Source organism: Aythya ferina (genome assembly GCF_964211825.1).
Source record: "Aythya ferina genome assembly, chromosome: 1".
NCBI lineage: Eukaryota > Metazoa > Chordata > Aves > Anseriformes > Anatidae > Aythya > Aythya ferina.
In genome coordinates this window covers 56,035,265-56,051,899 of record NC_140296.1, presented here as the reverse complement: position 1 = coordinate 56,051,899, position 16,635 = coordinate 56,035,265, and the positions used below count along the sequence as shown (strand labels likewise).

Sequence of the window (16,635 nt, the reverse complement as noted above, 5' to 3'; positions counted from 1 at the left end):
TAGCCCTTCTGCCTCCCTCTCCACTTCCCAGCGAAAAGTAGATAAATTAGCAGAAACGTAAGCTCTTCACTCTCAGTACCTCTTCAGAGAATAGACGTGCCCATGGGAGCTTAAAGGCCTTCCTGGAGAGCGTTATTAATCTTGCTCCCACCAGTGTTAGTATTTTTAAAGCCTATTACAACACTATCTAGTCAGACCAGTGCAAGCCTTGCTTTTTCGTGACCTGGTTTCAAGAAACAAAAAGTCAGTGGAAATTATACCCGATTGCGTTTCATCGTTCAGCATACAGACCCCTGTCCACCTGCGGTAGGAAATATATATCCGAGACGGGCATTCCCCACCAAACGGTGCCATCCACCACACGTTGGTGCTTCGGTCTAGCAGAGGTGCCGCCTTTAGCTGGCTTTGTTCAGCCCCTGTCTCTCTGCCCATGGGCCTAATCACCCTTTCAGAAACCTCCAAATAATTCAAACCTGATTTGGCACTGGGTGTACCATTCCTGCCCGGCTGTGGAGGAGCTGCTCCCTGTTGACACCACTGCAAGTGAAGCCACAATCAATCCCTTTGACTTCGGCCTTCCAAGTAACACATGCACTACTCCAAAGGCTTTCCGATGACTTTTTAAGTGAAAACATCCAGGATGCTGTGGGTTTGAACACATCAGCATAGCTATTTCCTAGCAGCTGATAAGACGGACGTTAATTATTATCGCCAGGAAATAGAAGGCTTTCTGTGATGAGCCAGTCTTGTTATTCATATAGTCAATATTTCGTCTCCTTTCTCTGAATAGCATTCACCAGCTTAAAAAAAATCAAAATAAATTAAAAAAAAAAACACAGAAAACCCACCCCCACCCAACAGGGTGAGCAAACGGGAGATATTCACGCTACCCAACCCCGCTCTCCAGTTCACCCCCAAAATCCCGTTGACAATTTCAAGAGCGGGGAGCGAAACCCCTTTATTGCCGAGCCCGCAGCAGATAAAGCAGTAATTGTAGTTATACAGTATTGGAAGTGTAGCTACAACATAGCGTGACAGCTTGTTAGTGTTGAAAATATATAAGCTCTTTGTAATTGTGCCTTTGGAATGCCATCTGTCTTGAATTAACATCCACCTGGGATCATGTTTCGATGACCAATATGGACAGATTACTGGAACTTTAAAACCTCGCTTTCTTTGTAATTGACATTTAAACTGTTTGAAGTTTCTCATTAAGTCCTTTTTTACAAATTAGGTGCAGATGTATAAAGCTCAATGTACAGTACTAAGGGAAATTAGGTCACCTGAAAGCTCAATAATAAAATGTATCTATTAACTGTTTAAACGCAGCGAGTACATTAAAATTTAGAGATCAGCTTTATGCTCCAAATTCTTCAAAGTTGCATCATTTCCCTTTCATCGCTGCACAGCCCCTCATGCCAACCATTTTTAATTAAAATGGCAGAGCAGAAAGCGGGTCGGACAGCAGGTCAACCCGGGCCCGCAAAACAGGGAAGGCAAGGCCGGCAGCCCCAGTGGTGCCCGTTTCCCGGAGACAGGTGAATCCTATTGACACCAGGGAGCCTTAAAGGGCACCGGGAGAGGTGAGGGGCGATGGGGTGCGTATGGCCAAAGGCCCGCTAGCCCCCTCTCCTAGCCAGAGGTCTCTCGGGATGAATCAGGAGGCAGCCTACGTGAAATGCACAGCTGCAAACCCTCCTGGCACCACAACCAGTGCGTCCTTTCCTGATGTCATGCCAAGCGGCGTAACCTAGCTCGGCCCCGCTCCTCAGGATGGAGATGTGAGGGAAGAAACCTTCTTCTAAAAGCTGCTAAGCAAGGTGAGTACGCTGTGAACCAGACCCTTTATGCGTGCTTAGGCTAACTGATTTCCCCTCAGGCGTACTGTCCTCAGTAACACTAGCTATTACAAGGGTTTTAAGAGCTGTTCTTCTTGCGACCCTGCTCTGGGAAGCTACCAGAGCTCTCTGCAAAGGAAGCGTGAGCTTTCTTTCAGCTGGCTACGTTGCTGCTGCTCCCAACGAGCAGCCAAGCAACTTTGCTGTGACGCCGGCTGTGTACCTGCATGAGGTGGGCAAGCGTGTTGTGAGCGGTGCCAGAACAGCCCAGATCCCCGGTCCCTTATAAACAGGGTCTTTCTCTGTGCTCAGCTGCACTTCTGTTCGAGGGGGGGATTCAGAGAGAAGCGATGGGCGTTTTTAAGGAAGCAAAATGAAACCTGCCTGTTTGCAAGCAGACTGCAACAGCTGGGAGAGAACAAACCGACCAACGCGTTACAGCCAGGTGACGTCCTCCAGGAGGGGACAGCACAACTGGCTTGGAAAGGAGAACAAGACAGAGGAGTAACTTGTTTGCCACTCACACCTAAGGAGAGAGACAAAGAAGCGTCCCTGCAACTCATTCCGTTTTGCTCAGACGCTTCATGACTGATGGCTTCCGTCTCACCAACACATCCCAAAGGCAGGTAGAGGGCCAGGCAGGACCTCTGCGGGCTGCGCTCGCTTTGCACCGCCTCGTTGGGGTGCCAGTGGCTATTAGCTGGATATGCTTGGCTTTGCACCCTGCTTCTCATTAGCATTAATTAGCCAGCATCATACCTCTGCTGCTGCCAGGACGAGAACTGGCTCAGGCAGTAGTTTCACAGCCCTTAATGCTGGATAAGGAATTGCCAAGGTACACACCAGGGTGTTCCCGTCAGCCCCGTGTCTTTCTGCCACCCCAAGCCTTGATGTTAGAGAGCTCCGTCGGGTCTGTCCCCAGGCAGAGGATCACAACGCCAGGGACTCGATCAGTGGTGTTGGAGGCGTCCCTCCCCTCCCAATGTGAGCCACGATCAGGCTCTGCCCAAGCAGCAACAAGACAACGCCGCTTTAGGTGAACCAGAGTGCCCTTGAGGTAAAGCAGATGCTGTGGATGTTTCCCAACAACTCTGCCTGACAAAGTGTTTTTACCACTAGGAAGTCATGCTTTCAAATAAAATTCCCCTCAAGGCCATCCTCCTGAAAGACACACTTAAAAACGTGTAGAACATGAAGTGATTTTTTTTGGATAAAGGTTCAGGAAAGAAATCCCTCGCAGACTTAACACTTTATTGATATTCTTGGTCATAGCTCTACACACGCACAGTGCCACCAGCTGCTGGTAAGGGCCCTGACTCATGTCTTTCCATTTAAATGTTGCAACAAAGAATAAAATTATTTCACGAGTAACAAAGGGGAACCCTTTAATTTGCTACAACAATTTCAGTTCCCATTGCATTAGCACCCTCCAGTGTCCGATCCACGAAAAGCATCATCACTGCTAATCTGCCAGGGAGCCACAAACTCGTCTTGCGAAGCCCAGGATGAAGCAGCAGCGGGCTCCTGGGAAGGAAGGTGAGAAGACACTCCCAGTGCTGGAAATACTTTTTATTCCGAGGGTACACATGGTAGGTGATCAATGTACAATCTGAAAGTGATGTGGGCTTATTCCTAATGCTGCATTATCTCCATGTAGGTGTTCAGTAAGCCGCACCACTCCACAGAGATCCATCACGCCCACTTCAGTGACACAGCGATTGAAGCAGCGCTCCACGAGTGGCACTCCTGAGGCTCCTGTGTTCATAACAGCTGTGCTCGTGCCCGCACCCTCGTATGACATGCCGCACATGTCCACGCAGGATACTCCACACTCTGCAGCACTCCACCAAGATGTGAGCTCAGCGATGCCGCTTTCACTTGACCTCGCACAGGCACATGAACATAATTCTGCCTCAAATATGCCACGTAAAGAAATGCATGTAAAAACACCTCTGGTACGCAGGTGAAGGATGCATTCGGGTAGCTGAGGGCAAGCAGGTGATCGTGCTTACATGTGCAGTGCTCTTCTTCCACATCGCAAGTATCAAGCACAGAGAGAACCCTTCACACGGGCCTGTGGCGAAGAAAGTTTTCATAGTCGATGCTTTACTGCAACACTGTCTGTAGAAGCACATTGAATGTCTTTAGGAAAAACGGAACAGCTGCGTTTGTTATTCCAAAACAGCTGGAAGGAGGTTTTTTTTTTTTTTTTTTTTTTTTTTAAGTTTTCCCCAAGAAGAAATGGATCTTTCCAGGGCAGGCAAGCCCAACAGGCTCTGAAACATCATGGGTGAGCAAAGCCAGATCACACCAGGGTTTCATCTCCCTGACAGAGGCAGAAACGCTCCGAACGCATCCTCAGGCAACTCAGGCTGGTGGCTTCGCAGGGATGGTGACATCCTCGTGAAGGGAGGGAGGTGGCAGCTGGACAGGCAGCTGCCCCACGCCAGAGGTACCTGCTGCGGCGAGGGCCCTGGCCTGACGGTGTGGCAACAAGTGCAGCAGGACGCATGTGGCAGGGCCTGGGCCGTGGTTTTATGGGCTGAGGCACGGCACAGCCCAGCCCTATTGCTCCTGAGCTCCTCAGGAGCACCAGCAGCAGTGCAGGCTGCACCTCATGAGGCACACACCGCTCGCAGCCTGAACCTGCAGCCTGCCCGGCCGGTCAGCCCACAGCTCGGCCCATCTCCCGCCCCCTGCCCTGGGCAGGGACACCTCCCCCCAGCCCAGGCTGCCCACAGCCCCATCCAGCCTGGCCGTGAGCACCTCCAGGGATGGGGCACCCACAGCTCCTCTGGGCAGCCTGCGCCAGGGCCTCACCGCCCTCACCGCCCCCCCGCCCCGGCCCCGGCCCCGCCTCACTCACAGCCGCCGCCGCAGCGCCCGCCTCGCCGCAACCGCCGCAACCGCCGCAACCGCCGCCATCGCCGCCTCGCCCCGCCCCGCCGCCGCCCATTGGCCGCCCGGCGCCGCCGCGCCGCGCCGATTGGTCGGCGGGAGGGGAGGGTGGGAGGGAGGGGGCGTGTCCAGCGCCACGTGGGGGCGGGGGGGACGCCCCCCACGTGGCGGGGACGGAGGGGCGGGGCGGGGGGCGGGAGGCACGGAGGGGGCGGGGCGCGCTGTGCGGCCGTTACTGGCCGTTAGTGGCCGTTGGGGGGGCGGGTCCGGCTGCTCCCGCCCCTCAGCGACCGGGGCAGTGACTGGGAGCAGGAGGGGGCTGAGCGGTGCTGAGCTTATTGGCTCAGCCAGTCAGTCACACGGTCAGTCAGTCGGTCACAGTCACCCCGTCAGTCTGTCAGTCAGTCAGTCTGTCAGTCAGTCGCCCGGTCACCCAGTTGGTCATCCAGTCAGTCAGTCACTCCGTTTCCCAATCAGTCAGTCAGTCACCCAGTCTGTCACACAGTCACTCAGTCGGTCAGTCAGTCACCCAGTCAATAAATCAGTCTGTCAGACTGTCACCCAGTCAGTCACCCAGTATGTCACCCAGTCAGTCAGTCAGTACAGTCAGTCAGTCGGTCAGTCAGTCACACAGTCATTTAGTCAGTCACCCAGTCTGTCACCCAGTCAGTCAGTCACACAGACACCCAGTACAGTAGGTCAGTCAGTCAGTCACCCAGTCAGTCACCCAGTCAGTCATTTAGTCAGTCACCCAATCTGTCACCCAGTCACACAGCCAGTCAGTCACACAGTCACCCAGTATGTCACCCAGTACAGTAGGTCAGTCAGTCTGTCACCCAGTCAGTCACCCAGTCGGTCACCCAGTCCCCCAGCCCGTCCCCCAGCCCACGGAGCAGCCTTTCCAGCGTCATTCAGTTTCGCCATCCAGCTTGGTTCTCTCCCTGCCACCCAAATTGCTTTATTTTTATTCTTTTTTTCATCTGTGCAGAGATTTTCCCACCTGGCTTAACACCACCTTGCTGGGGAAGCAGCGCCAGCAAGCGTGAATTTCCCCTCCCAGCCAAACGCAACGCGCTGTCTTCAAGGGCTGTGCTGAAGCATGAAAGCGACCTGCGCTCGGCTCCCACCCCTCTGTCACCTCCCGAGCTAGTCGGGGGTGACACCACTGGGACCTGGCACCAGGTGACAACAGCGAAGCATTTCTGGTGCCACGTGGGTTTGGCATAAACCAGCGTCAGAAGGCCTGGAGAAGCCTGGCCTGCTCATTCGAGAGCCTACCCACACCGACATCCTCCCGAGTTAGGCGTCCATGGGGATGTGGGCCGGACAGAAGCAGTACCCCTGGGGGCAAGCTTGGGAAAGACCCTGGGGCTGTAAGTACGTGAAGAGTACGTGAAGAAAAGTGTCCTTGAGTGCAGCTGAGGCTGGCAGTCAACGTTAGCATCTTCTGACAAAAATAAGTAATCTTTTATTGGAGCCTGTGCAGAGTCCAAGTAGAAAAGACTGCATGAAGGCTGCTCCCTGCCTGCGTGGCTGGCTGGGACCTGTCCCCTCTCGGGGCCACAGTACCCGTGGCTCCAAAATGTGTACAGGCACTGGCAGCTGGGGACCATCTCGCCATAGGGTACGTCTGTGCTCGTCACTATTTTGAAAGGCTGAGGGATGAAGAAGATCTTGGAGATGCGAGGGATGGAATCGGTGTGTGACACCAACAGAGGGAAGAGGAGAGTTAAGAAAGGGAGAAGCATCTGGAAAGAAAGAAGGGCCAGTAGTTGAGGCGAAGCTGCAGGGAGGTGAAGCTACTAGAGCAGGCCCAGCGATAAGTCAAAGAAAACGCTAGATAAAAGCTGTCGAGGTATATTCAGAAAAGCCCAATGTTTTCATGCTGGGAAGCGGCACACACCCTATGTGCTTCGTGCACTATCTGGAGAAACTGGGGGGAAAGGAAGGAGAAACAAGTGGAAAACAGCTCGTAGGAGTTTGCGTGGGGAAGATGTGCTTGCCTTGCAAGAAGTGACGTGGTTTCAGCACCCATTTCCTTTTTCCTTCCTTGCACATCCCTGTGCTCTAGGACACGAGGAGGGAAGTGCGATGTGTGTATAGATGAGGAGGGGGACAAGAAAGCAGACTCTCCTTTTTAACGTTGTTATTTTGACACATTTCAAACCTCAAAACCTTCTGTGTATCTCGCAGCGGATTATATGTAAATGCCTGTTGGTATTTATATGCCCCACGGCTTTATTTCGAAGTCCATTTAATAGCGTTTTCACCTTGAAGGAGGTTCATTAAACTTGCTTTGCTGCAGTTTGCCATCCAGGAGATAATCTGCAGGCTGTTGACACCCTAATGCTATGATGGCTCGTATGCCATTAAAATGGCTCAGAAGTGCCCGTCTATAGATCCTCAGCGCAATACATTGTGGCAGCGTACAGTATAGACCCCTTAATCCATAGACTATTATTAAAATAGTGGATTAAGGAGGTGGTTGGGATCAGACCCTGCTGTATATGTAACAAAACAGTTGAGCTGAGATTAGTATTTATTACTGGACAGAAAAATTGATTGAAGGATGCGTAGACGCTGATAATATCACAGCCTGGGAGACACTGATGGATTTGATTGTTTTTTTGCCATACGAGTCCTTGTTAAGACCTGAGAATAAAACGTTCACTTTTAGTGAAAATGTAAAAATTGAATAACAGGAGTAAATCTATTATTTATTAACATATTTTTACTTCATGCTAATATAAAATGTGTTGCTTAGATGCCTTAAAACACATCGTGTGAGAACGTGCACAGAAAGGGCATTCAGTTTCTTGTGAAGTAGTAACTTCAAAAACATTTTCTGAAGAGTTCACACGATGTTATGTGAATCACCGTCAACTTCATCTAACCCAAAGCGAACTGGAAAGCATGTATTTTTCCGTGCAATTTTCTCCTGTCAGCAGTCTTTCCGAATTTGTCAGAAGGGGAAGTTTTACCCAGCCATGTGTTAAAGTTTAACCGACTACGACGGTCGCAGTGCTACAGACCTATCTGTAACGCAACAGAAGGCTGTCAACAAGCCTTTTCAGTGACATCTCCACATTAGGATGGCAAGCAGATGATTTGAGGATTACCAGGCTGCTGGACAGGTCAGCTGGGATCTTCAAAATCTCTTCTATAAAGGACCAAATCTGTAGCCAGAAGCTGTTTACTGGGGGAAGGGGGAGGGAAACGGGGTGGGTTTAAAAGGCAGAGCCCCTTGGTTTTGTTTACGTGTCTGCCACGGATCATTGTCTCTAAAGCTCCCTCTGTATAATGGAGAGCTGAACTCTGGCTGACACTTGTTTCAAGTGAACCACTAGGAAAAGTTAAATTTCAGTAGTCAAGTGTCGAGATGAAAAAAAACATCTATAAAACATATCGTATTCACTGGCTGGTAGGTAGAACAGCACTTTTTTTTTTTCTGAGGTGGAAAGCATTAGCACCAAATTTCAGTTCTACTGAATATCAGATTTAAAAAAAATTGTTTCTAATTCCAGTTTTAGGATTTTTTTCAACATCCTGTTGTTGATGGTTCAGGTCCCTATTATACATAACAGCACAGTTTGGATATTTCTAAAGGCATGTGAAGACACTTCCACACCAAGCAAATAAGACTCTGTCTACAATTGTGCCTGTGCTGGAGATTTCTCCTCCACGGACAACTCAGACAGTCATATCTGTTAGTTTTCAGGTCCAGTTCCTGCATCTTTGCAGCCCCTGGACATACAAGGAGATGGTTTGTAAGAAGCTTACGAAACCCCACGCAGAAGGGCACAGTGAGTGGAGCTGGCACAAGGCATCACTTTGGGAGCAAGCGCGAGTTGCACGTAAGGAAGACACAACAATGGTTGTGCCCAGAGGGGAACTGAAAGCCTTCATGTTCCAGAAGGTGGCACCTGAAGCCACGTGGATGAAAGGACAAACCTTTGGCAGCCTTTCAGGGCAGCCCAGAGAGCAGCACTACTGCAGTCATGTTCAAAGAACCAGGGAATCAGCCCTGGGAAACCGGAGGGAAAAATACCTAGAAAAAAGCTGGTGTGCTTTGCTGAACCAACTTCCCCACGCTGCTCTCTGTGAGACAACGTTCAAGGAGCATCCAATGTTTACCTAACCCGAAACCGAAAGGTCTGTACAATGTAGCTGTTACTTCTCGTTAATTTTATTGAAGCCCTTTATAATTTAGCCCTGTGGTACTAGCAGTTTGGATTAACTTACTGCTAGTTTCAGAAGTTACACTCCACTTTGTCATCATAAAAGAAAGAAACACTCCCAGAAGGCTTAGAGAAGTTCAATCGAGCCTACCCGCAATTCTCAGACTTTCCATACTTTTTCACCATTCTGAGTCCTAACGTAAAAGGCTGCAGTCATTCATGCTTTCACTGCAAAAGGGAAAAACAAACAACAAAAAAATCCACAAACAAACAAACAAACAAAAACACACAACATACACAACCCCAAGACCTGGAAATAGAGCTTTCCCTGATTTTTACTAAGATTTTCTCGGCCAGCAAATTTGCCAGGATCAAGAAGGCAGGAATACACATTGTGAGTATAGTTCATACCCTGAATATAATCTCTGAAACTTCACTGAGATGCTGTTGGCTTCCGTCATGTCAGAAAGCAGCGTATTTTAAAATAAATCAGATTTTTAGAGGTCATGAAATATTGAAAGGCTAACATCTCACTCTCATGAGGTCATTGTCTCATTTATTATGAAGAGAGGGAAAAGATTTGGCAAGCGTGGTAAGATTTCATGAACGGTTTTGAGTGAAGGGAATCTGTTCACTGCAATTGGGGCTATTTTGGGTTGTTATCCAAGGACTGAAAAACATCCTACCTGTCCAGAGAGCCCAGCTGTGGTGTGACCTATGACTTAAATGCAAGTAGAGGAATGCTAGCAGGTGCAGAAACACGCCAGCTAGCCATCCTCCCATACCTCAGGGCTTCTTTACAGTGAAAACAGAGTTGTGCTTTAACTAAAGCAATGCAGAGACTCAGTTTCAGGTGGGTTCATAACTATGAATGACCTACTGCTAGCTGAGAACCTTCTGAGTTGCCCAGTGACTTGAGAAAAAGGATCACAGAATTGACCCCGTAGCTCTCCAGGGAAAATCAGCTGGTTTAAGTACGAGATCCTGGCTAACCCAGTATGTTTGAACTGCAGTGAGCTTGGGATGGCCTCGCAAACGTTTCAGTCTGCAGATCCACCAGGAAAATAACCTCTGAGATGCCATCCTTGGGAGTGCTGCTCCACAGCCTGCTGGTAACCTCCTCACAGCCAGAATGTGAAGAGGATGCAGATTTCACCCTCCAGGTAAAGCGCTGGTTTTACCAACATGACAAATGGTTAAACATTCTCAAAGGGAGAATATTTACCAACTGGACTAAAAAAAAACAACAAAAAAAACTGGATCACTGATCCATATTTCTGTCTGTGCTAAGACTCCAGCTGAATATAAAGGCAACCCAGCTACCAACATTCATTACACTTGCAGATTAAGCCCGCAGACCAGTTACGCTTGACAAAAATACTTCTGACAAGGAGGTGTAATTCATTGTTTAAAATCACTGAAATGTGTTTTATAACTGTTAGTCCCTGGCATTCATCCTAGTGGCAGCTATTGCTGCCTATCCAGCTGCTGCCGAAGCCAGAGAGCCCACTGCAAACACAGAAAGGCTGAACGTAAGACACAAACACGTTTGTCAAATGTTTGATACAGCAAAATATCACTCAAAAGTTCCCTTTATACGTCACATTAGCCTGAAGTCCTATTTATATTTTTAGTTTCACTTTCCTAATTTCAATCCATTCAAGCAACTCTGCCTCAAACATTGTTGTTTGTTTTATTTTTTTCCTTTGAAAACCCACTGCCATATGGAGGAAACATTAAAATTATTGGATCCAAAGTAAAAACAAAAGCAGCTTAGTGTTAGTGCAAGAGGCTTAAATCGAGACAATTAAACCTAAGTTAAACTGAAAGTAAAAATTACAAATAATTTTGGCCAGCAGATAGACGTACACCACGCATCACGTGGCGAGCCATTCTCATCGATAGGGGCAGCAAGCACTCCTCAAAAAATCGGATAATCTGGAGAGACACCCAAACAGGCTTCAGGAGAAACACCCAGCAGCAGCGTTTTTGGGCAGAGGCTGCCGTCCAGCGTCACCAGGGGGGTGTGCGCTGCTGCGCAGCCAGCGTGGCTTGCTTTGACTGCCACTTCGTGAAGGAGGGCATGCGGTGCAGTCAGCATGGACAGGGCTCTGGGTGATCCTTCAGCAGCACAACTTTCAATTTTTTATTTATTTTTTAAATATATTTTCTAAAATTTTAACGCGGGTTTATATTTAAAATAAAGTGAGTGAAGGCTGCTATGACGGCTACCCACGTGAATCACAGCTGATGACACAAAAATAATTATAGTTCAGCCCCTGAACCAAAAACAGTGTCTCTACCTGGTAGGAGCATCAAGCCTGCTGTGGGGGAGTCCCTGAGTTTGAGTTTTAGTGGTGGTGGGGACGGTGAGAGCAGGAAGACAGGCACTGAAAGAGAAAGGGATCTCGAAAACCTGAGATGTTATCAGATCACAGGCTCAAAGAAAGCAGAGCTTGGCGAGGCCAAGGGGAAGCTTTCCGGCTCCCCACTGACTGCTAGGATCCGTAATTCAAGGCAGCAATTGCTGTGTAACAGCACGCCTGCGACTGGAGGTGCTGGAGGGTCAGCTCTGCACTGGAAGGTGGCCTTGCCCAAATTGGGTTACGGCAGCAGTTTTCCTTTTCTTCTTATACTCTGCCCTGGTTTTGATCCCATTAACAAGAACAAGCTTCTTTAGTATCAGTTTCTGCATCGTGGCTCTTTGAAAACACCCAATTCCTTGATATTCCTAATATTTACCAACATCTTTCAATCAATTCTTTGCACCAAAATGATTTTAAATACAATTAAAGCTTTGTATTACCTTACACTTTCAATTTTTCTCCATTTTTTTTTTCCATTTTTTTTCCAATTCTTTTTCCAATTCTTTTTCCTCCCTTCCAGCCAGCTCAGACTTTCTGTTAGAGCTTGACTTCTGTAAATTAAGCTCTTCTGTAAGCTTTCTAAGAGCACATTTATTTGTTCTTCCCCAACTACCTTTCAGTGCCATGAATTCCTGCAACCAACCCAGTTGTGCCACAGCCTTCTCTGTATTTACTCAGGCTGCGAGATGCAAAGTTGACCAGGAGTTGACGAGGGAATATTTTTCTTTGCTATCACCTACTTGCAGCCTTTTAACTCTGCTGTTTTTAGTGCAATTTCCATTTTCTATTTCTCCCCTTTTCCTTCGGCAGTGTTTTCATGGAGAAGGCCAGGGCTACAATTTTCCCTCCCTAGCGATGGTCACGCAGCCACAGTCGATGTCTGTCTGTAGGGGCTTCCACTGGATATTTATCTGAACGTAGAGCACTGGGACTCACCTTCCACGCACAGAAGTGTATTTCTGCATCAAATTACACAGTCAGTGGTTTACACAGGAGGAGTGCTGGTTAAAAAACAAACAAGCAAAAAACCACTTAAGTAGGAGGTATGGAAATGGCCAGGAAATGGCTTTCTGTCCAACAAAACTCTGAGATTCAAGTTCTACCCTATTCTGCACAGGAACTGTCTTTGAAAACCTCACTCTGCAAAGCTGTTTCAAAGACAGAAAGAAAGACACGTTAACCCCCAAATAATCCGGTGGTCAAGAAAATCTCTGGGGATTTAGGCTCACATTCCTAATCTGCCTAAATTTGTCTGTTCATCTTGCTCTCTTCAGAAATTCTGTTCTGGATGGAAGAAGACTCCTCCACCAAAAAAAAATCCCTGCTTGAAGCTGGTAGCAGTCTGACAGAAAAGCACTTGCCATCACGTGTATCTCAGCCCCGCTGCTGTCACTGCAGCCTGGGGACAGCAGGAAAAGGGTGACAGCAAACATCCATTTCTTCCCTCCTGTCCCACTAGCTTTGCTGCAGCGAGCAGAGACAAGCGGCTTCCAGGGAAAGAGTCTTTAGGACTCCTTGTGAGAACCTGCAGGAAAAAAAGTAGAAAAATGTAGGAAACAGGTCTGACCTTTTGGGCACTACAGGCAGGAGCGGAGTGTGTCCCACCTCATAGCACGCCAGTGATGGGCAAGCTTCCCTCTCGCTTTGATGCTTCGGCTACAGCAGGGGTAGAGGCTGGGCTGTGCAAGTGCCTTGGGAGGACACCACGTCTGCTTCTTCCCTCCCGTCAGCTGCTCTGTGGTTGTAAGTACCTCAATTCCATGGTTAATTTCGAACGAATCAAAAGATAGTCATTGAAAGAGGAAAAATAGAGAAAATGTTTTCTCTAACATTTTTTTTTTTCCAAAACTGGAGGAAATTAGATCATCCTGACCTGATTCTGTATGATCGGAGAAAGTGGAAAAAAAGAAAGTGAACCAGAGCGAACTTTTTGCCAGCAGCAGCAAAACTACTCATGCTGAACTGTGCAAAAATGATGACTTGACACTACTGAAAGCATGAAGCCAGGAAACGGCAATCAACCGACCTCACAGCTGGTAACACCTGTGCGGGACCCCCCTCTGAAGCATCCCCTTTTTAGCGGGCTTAGAAGAACTGCTTGAAGATATCAAAAGATATCAAAAGGTATCTGGGTGAGGAGGCCTCATCCTCACCCAGAAATGCCCAGAAATGTGCATGAGACATCTTCAGACAACTTATTTGAATGCTTACTGTTATTGCTCTTTGTCCTTTCATCCAACAACTTGGAATTAGCATGCATAACTAAACGCATTGCGGCAAGGATAAGCCCCTGTCATCCCCTTAACTCTGCTCCTACGCTGGAAAGTTGATGCGTGCAGCAGCCAGCAGGTGCTGCTAAAATACCTCGGAGGGAAGGGAGCTGAAGCTGCGTTTTCACGGGCAGCGCAGGAACCCGGTGAAGCTGCAGGAGCGTGCTGTCATCCAAACACGACGGGGCGCATTCGTAATCTCCTGGCACATTTGATTTACGGGCAGTTCACGACTCCCATCGCGCCAACAGCAAGCTCCAGATGTTTCAGATAACGGGAAGGAAAACCCGTGGTGGCAGCTATGGGATAATCGACCGATAAAATTACGTTCTCCTGTAGACCCTGCAGATTTATGCTTTCAGTGCCTGAAAACCAAAGTGTCATGCACCTGGGTACACAGACGTACCCGAAGACAACACACAAGGTAATTGGAGAAGAGTATTTCAGGAGTTGGCTTTACGTAGCTACGTAGCTGAGCAGTGCTATTAACCAGCCGGTGTAAGAAGAAACAGCAGGGCACCGAGAATAAAGGTGAAATTGGAGGTGAATTTTAGGAAACTATGGGGGTGAAGACTAGAACGCTTCTGCACAAATAATGTATCCTGTAGGAAAATACTTAGGGTTGGAAATAAAAGCAAAAGCCACTTTTGGAGGAGCAGTAACCAAAAGGTAACCTACTCCTTACCTGTAAAACTCAAGATACCGGCTAACAACAATTAGTTGAGCTCCAACACTCACTTTTCCTGAAGGAGATGCGGGAACCACCTATGACAGGCCTACAATACCCACTGACAGCATTTTTCAAGCACACAGAGAACCTCCAGGGCCTCCCTTCTACCTCAATATCCAACAACCAGACAGCTCATCTGCCCCTAATCCCACATAGGCTAGGCTTTCTCCTCCATCCACAAATATTAATGGACATCTGTGCGAAACCATTGCTCTTCCCAAGTCCCGAAGGGGCAGTAAGGGGCATCACAGGAACATGGAAATGCACCTACAGCTCCCATGATGCTGCCTGCATGCCTCCTCTCTGTGCTGGTTGCTACATCTGCATCACACGTTCTGGGCAGCTTTATTTTCAAACACAAAAGCATAGTGCTATTTGCAAGAGCTAATTAGGGTAATCACTGCTCTTTGCTTTCATGGGAAGGACAGAGAGATGAAACACAGGGAAACCTGGTTTGGAGCAACCCTGAGCAAAGCTGCTAAGTGGGAGAAAGGAAGAAGAAAACAGGAGACAGCAGCAGTGGCCACAGCCTTTCCCCTCACTGCCTTTTACCTGAACATGGCACAAAGGCTGCTAGCACGTTGCCCATGACTAGCTCACACTCAACCAGTAGTTGTGGTTAGCCCATTTCAAAACCAGACTTGGACAATTACCTTAGGACTGAATTTGGCAATGATGACCAGTTTGTTCAAACTCCGAAGAACCAGCTTTTGAATAATTTACCAACCACCAAAAAATTGACACTGATCTGAAGCATTATTCTTTTTTCAAATTTTCAAAATTTTCAAATTTGCTGACTTCATGCAGCTCAGCACTTTGCTCCTACCTCCTAATCTTCTTATTCATTCACATTTTCTTAGATATCTGTGCCATGAATGCACTTTCAGAAAGTGTTGGATAATAGAGAAGTGTTTTGGAAGAGGCTAGTATTTTTCAATGTTTAGACAAAGCCCAAGCCTCCCAAAAGATGTAAGGTACAGATACGGTGCCCAGCAGAATATATTGGTGCCCTAACATGCAGCAGAAGCCTGAATACTACAAGAACTTGTAACAAGGCACAGATGGATTTCAAGGGAGGTGACAACTTTAGAAAAGCCCTTCTGTTAAATCTTCCTGGACCTTCTCAACTACTGCACACTGAAACCCAACCATTCCAAATCCCACACCAGCTACAATGATGAAAAGGCAAGGCTGCTTGGAAAAACTTGTTTGCAGCAGGTTTACATTCCAGAAGATAATGAAACACTACAGTCCATTTAAAGCTAAAAATTAGATACTTTAGAATCTGCCATGATTTGTCAACTAGTTTTGAGGGAAACAAAGGGAAAAATACCAATCAGTTTCAAACCCATTTATGTATCGTAATGGCTACATCTTACTTCTAGCGATCTGACTCTTAAACAGCAGTTGGAAGTCTCAAAAACCTGTTTTCTTACAACCACACTGAAACTCTTGAGCAATGAGTGTGTGTAGGGAGGGAGGGGCACGAAAACAATTCTGAATTCTGTCCACAGCTGGGGATGGGCAGAACATGAGAGAAGCGTGGTTCATCCAGGAGGGGTTGTGGAGCATAATAATTGAGGAAACATTACCTGAAGTACCTACATGCCAACTTCCAGGAGGTTAATAATGACAAGTTACCTTAACCAAAGATATTTTTATTGGGTTCAGTATCCAATCATCATTAGGTTAAGGTCTTTTAGAAAAGCAAACCGGTAAGGATGAAGAAAGCAACCTTATGAATGACAAGTGATACACGATGATTAATTTTAAATGAAATTGTATAAGGCTTGTGAAAAAATGCCAAAAGCCAAATTATGTTTTGAATCTAAATTACTGAACGAAGTACGAATAAAATACTCCATTTTCAAAAAAATGCAAATATAGGTTTAATGATAGTCACCTGAAATTGACATTAGTCTCTTAATATAAGGCAAAAATAGTAATTTGCTTTTATTTTTTTTAACCTACATCAAGTACAATCGGCAATAGTTGCCATATAGAATATGCATCATCAAGACCCCTTGAAAGCACGACCAGCAGAGGATGCTGACTCGTGCATTAAGATCTTCTCAACATATTGACAATTCCACAGCAGTCTCTGGACTGGGTGAAGTACCTGGGTTAAGGACCGAATTAATGCTGCAGAGGTTTTTGGCAATGCGTGTGTATGGTTTCGTTCTCACGTGCCACAATCACATTGTAGCGTTCTAGCCACGTAACACAAATAACATGTCTTGCAGACCTAAAGGTGTGTCAATATATATAAAACTGCAGAAAATGCCATAAAATACTCTATGCAATCTTTAAGCATCCCTCTTCAATATAATTGTATTTACAGATTTTTTTTTTTTT

At 47.2% G+C, this 16,635-nt stretch overlaps 1 protein-coding gene and 1 long non-coding RNA gene across 3 annotated transcripts in view; one reads left to right on the top strand and one right to left on the bottom strand.

The window, feature by feature from the left end:
• CLYBL (citramalyl-CoA lyase) overlaps positions 1-4,772 on the bottom strand; it is a 156,040-nt gene extending 151,268 nt beyond the window's left edge. The window contains exon 1 of the mRNA XM_084535704.1: positions 4,705-4,772. Within this exon, the coding sequence (XP_084391830.1) occupies positions 4,705-4,763 (59 nt within the window). The 5' untranslated portion in view covers positions 4,764-4,772. The remainder of the gene's footprint in view (positions 1-4,704) is intronic.
• Positions 1,607-4,145, top strand: LOC311444497. 2 transcript variants are annotated; one of them, XR_014697908.1, is made up of 2 exons: positions 1,607-1,820; positions 2,237-4,145. It is a non-coding gene; the product is annotated as an uncharacterized lncRNA (long non-coding RNA). The 2 variants fall into 2 exon arrangements; XR_014697909.1 differs by having other exon boundaries at positions 1,613-1,820; positions 2,204-4,145.
• Positions 4,773-16,635: the final 11,863 nt, after the last annotated feature.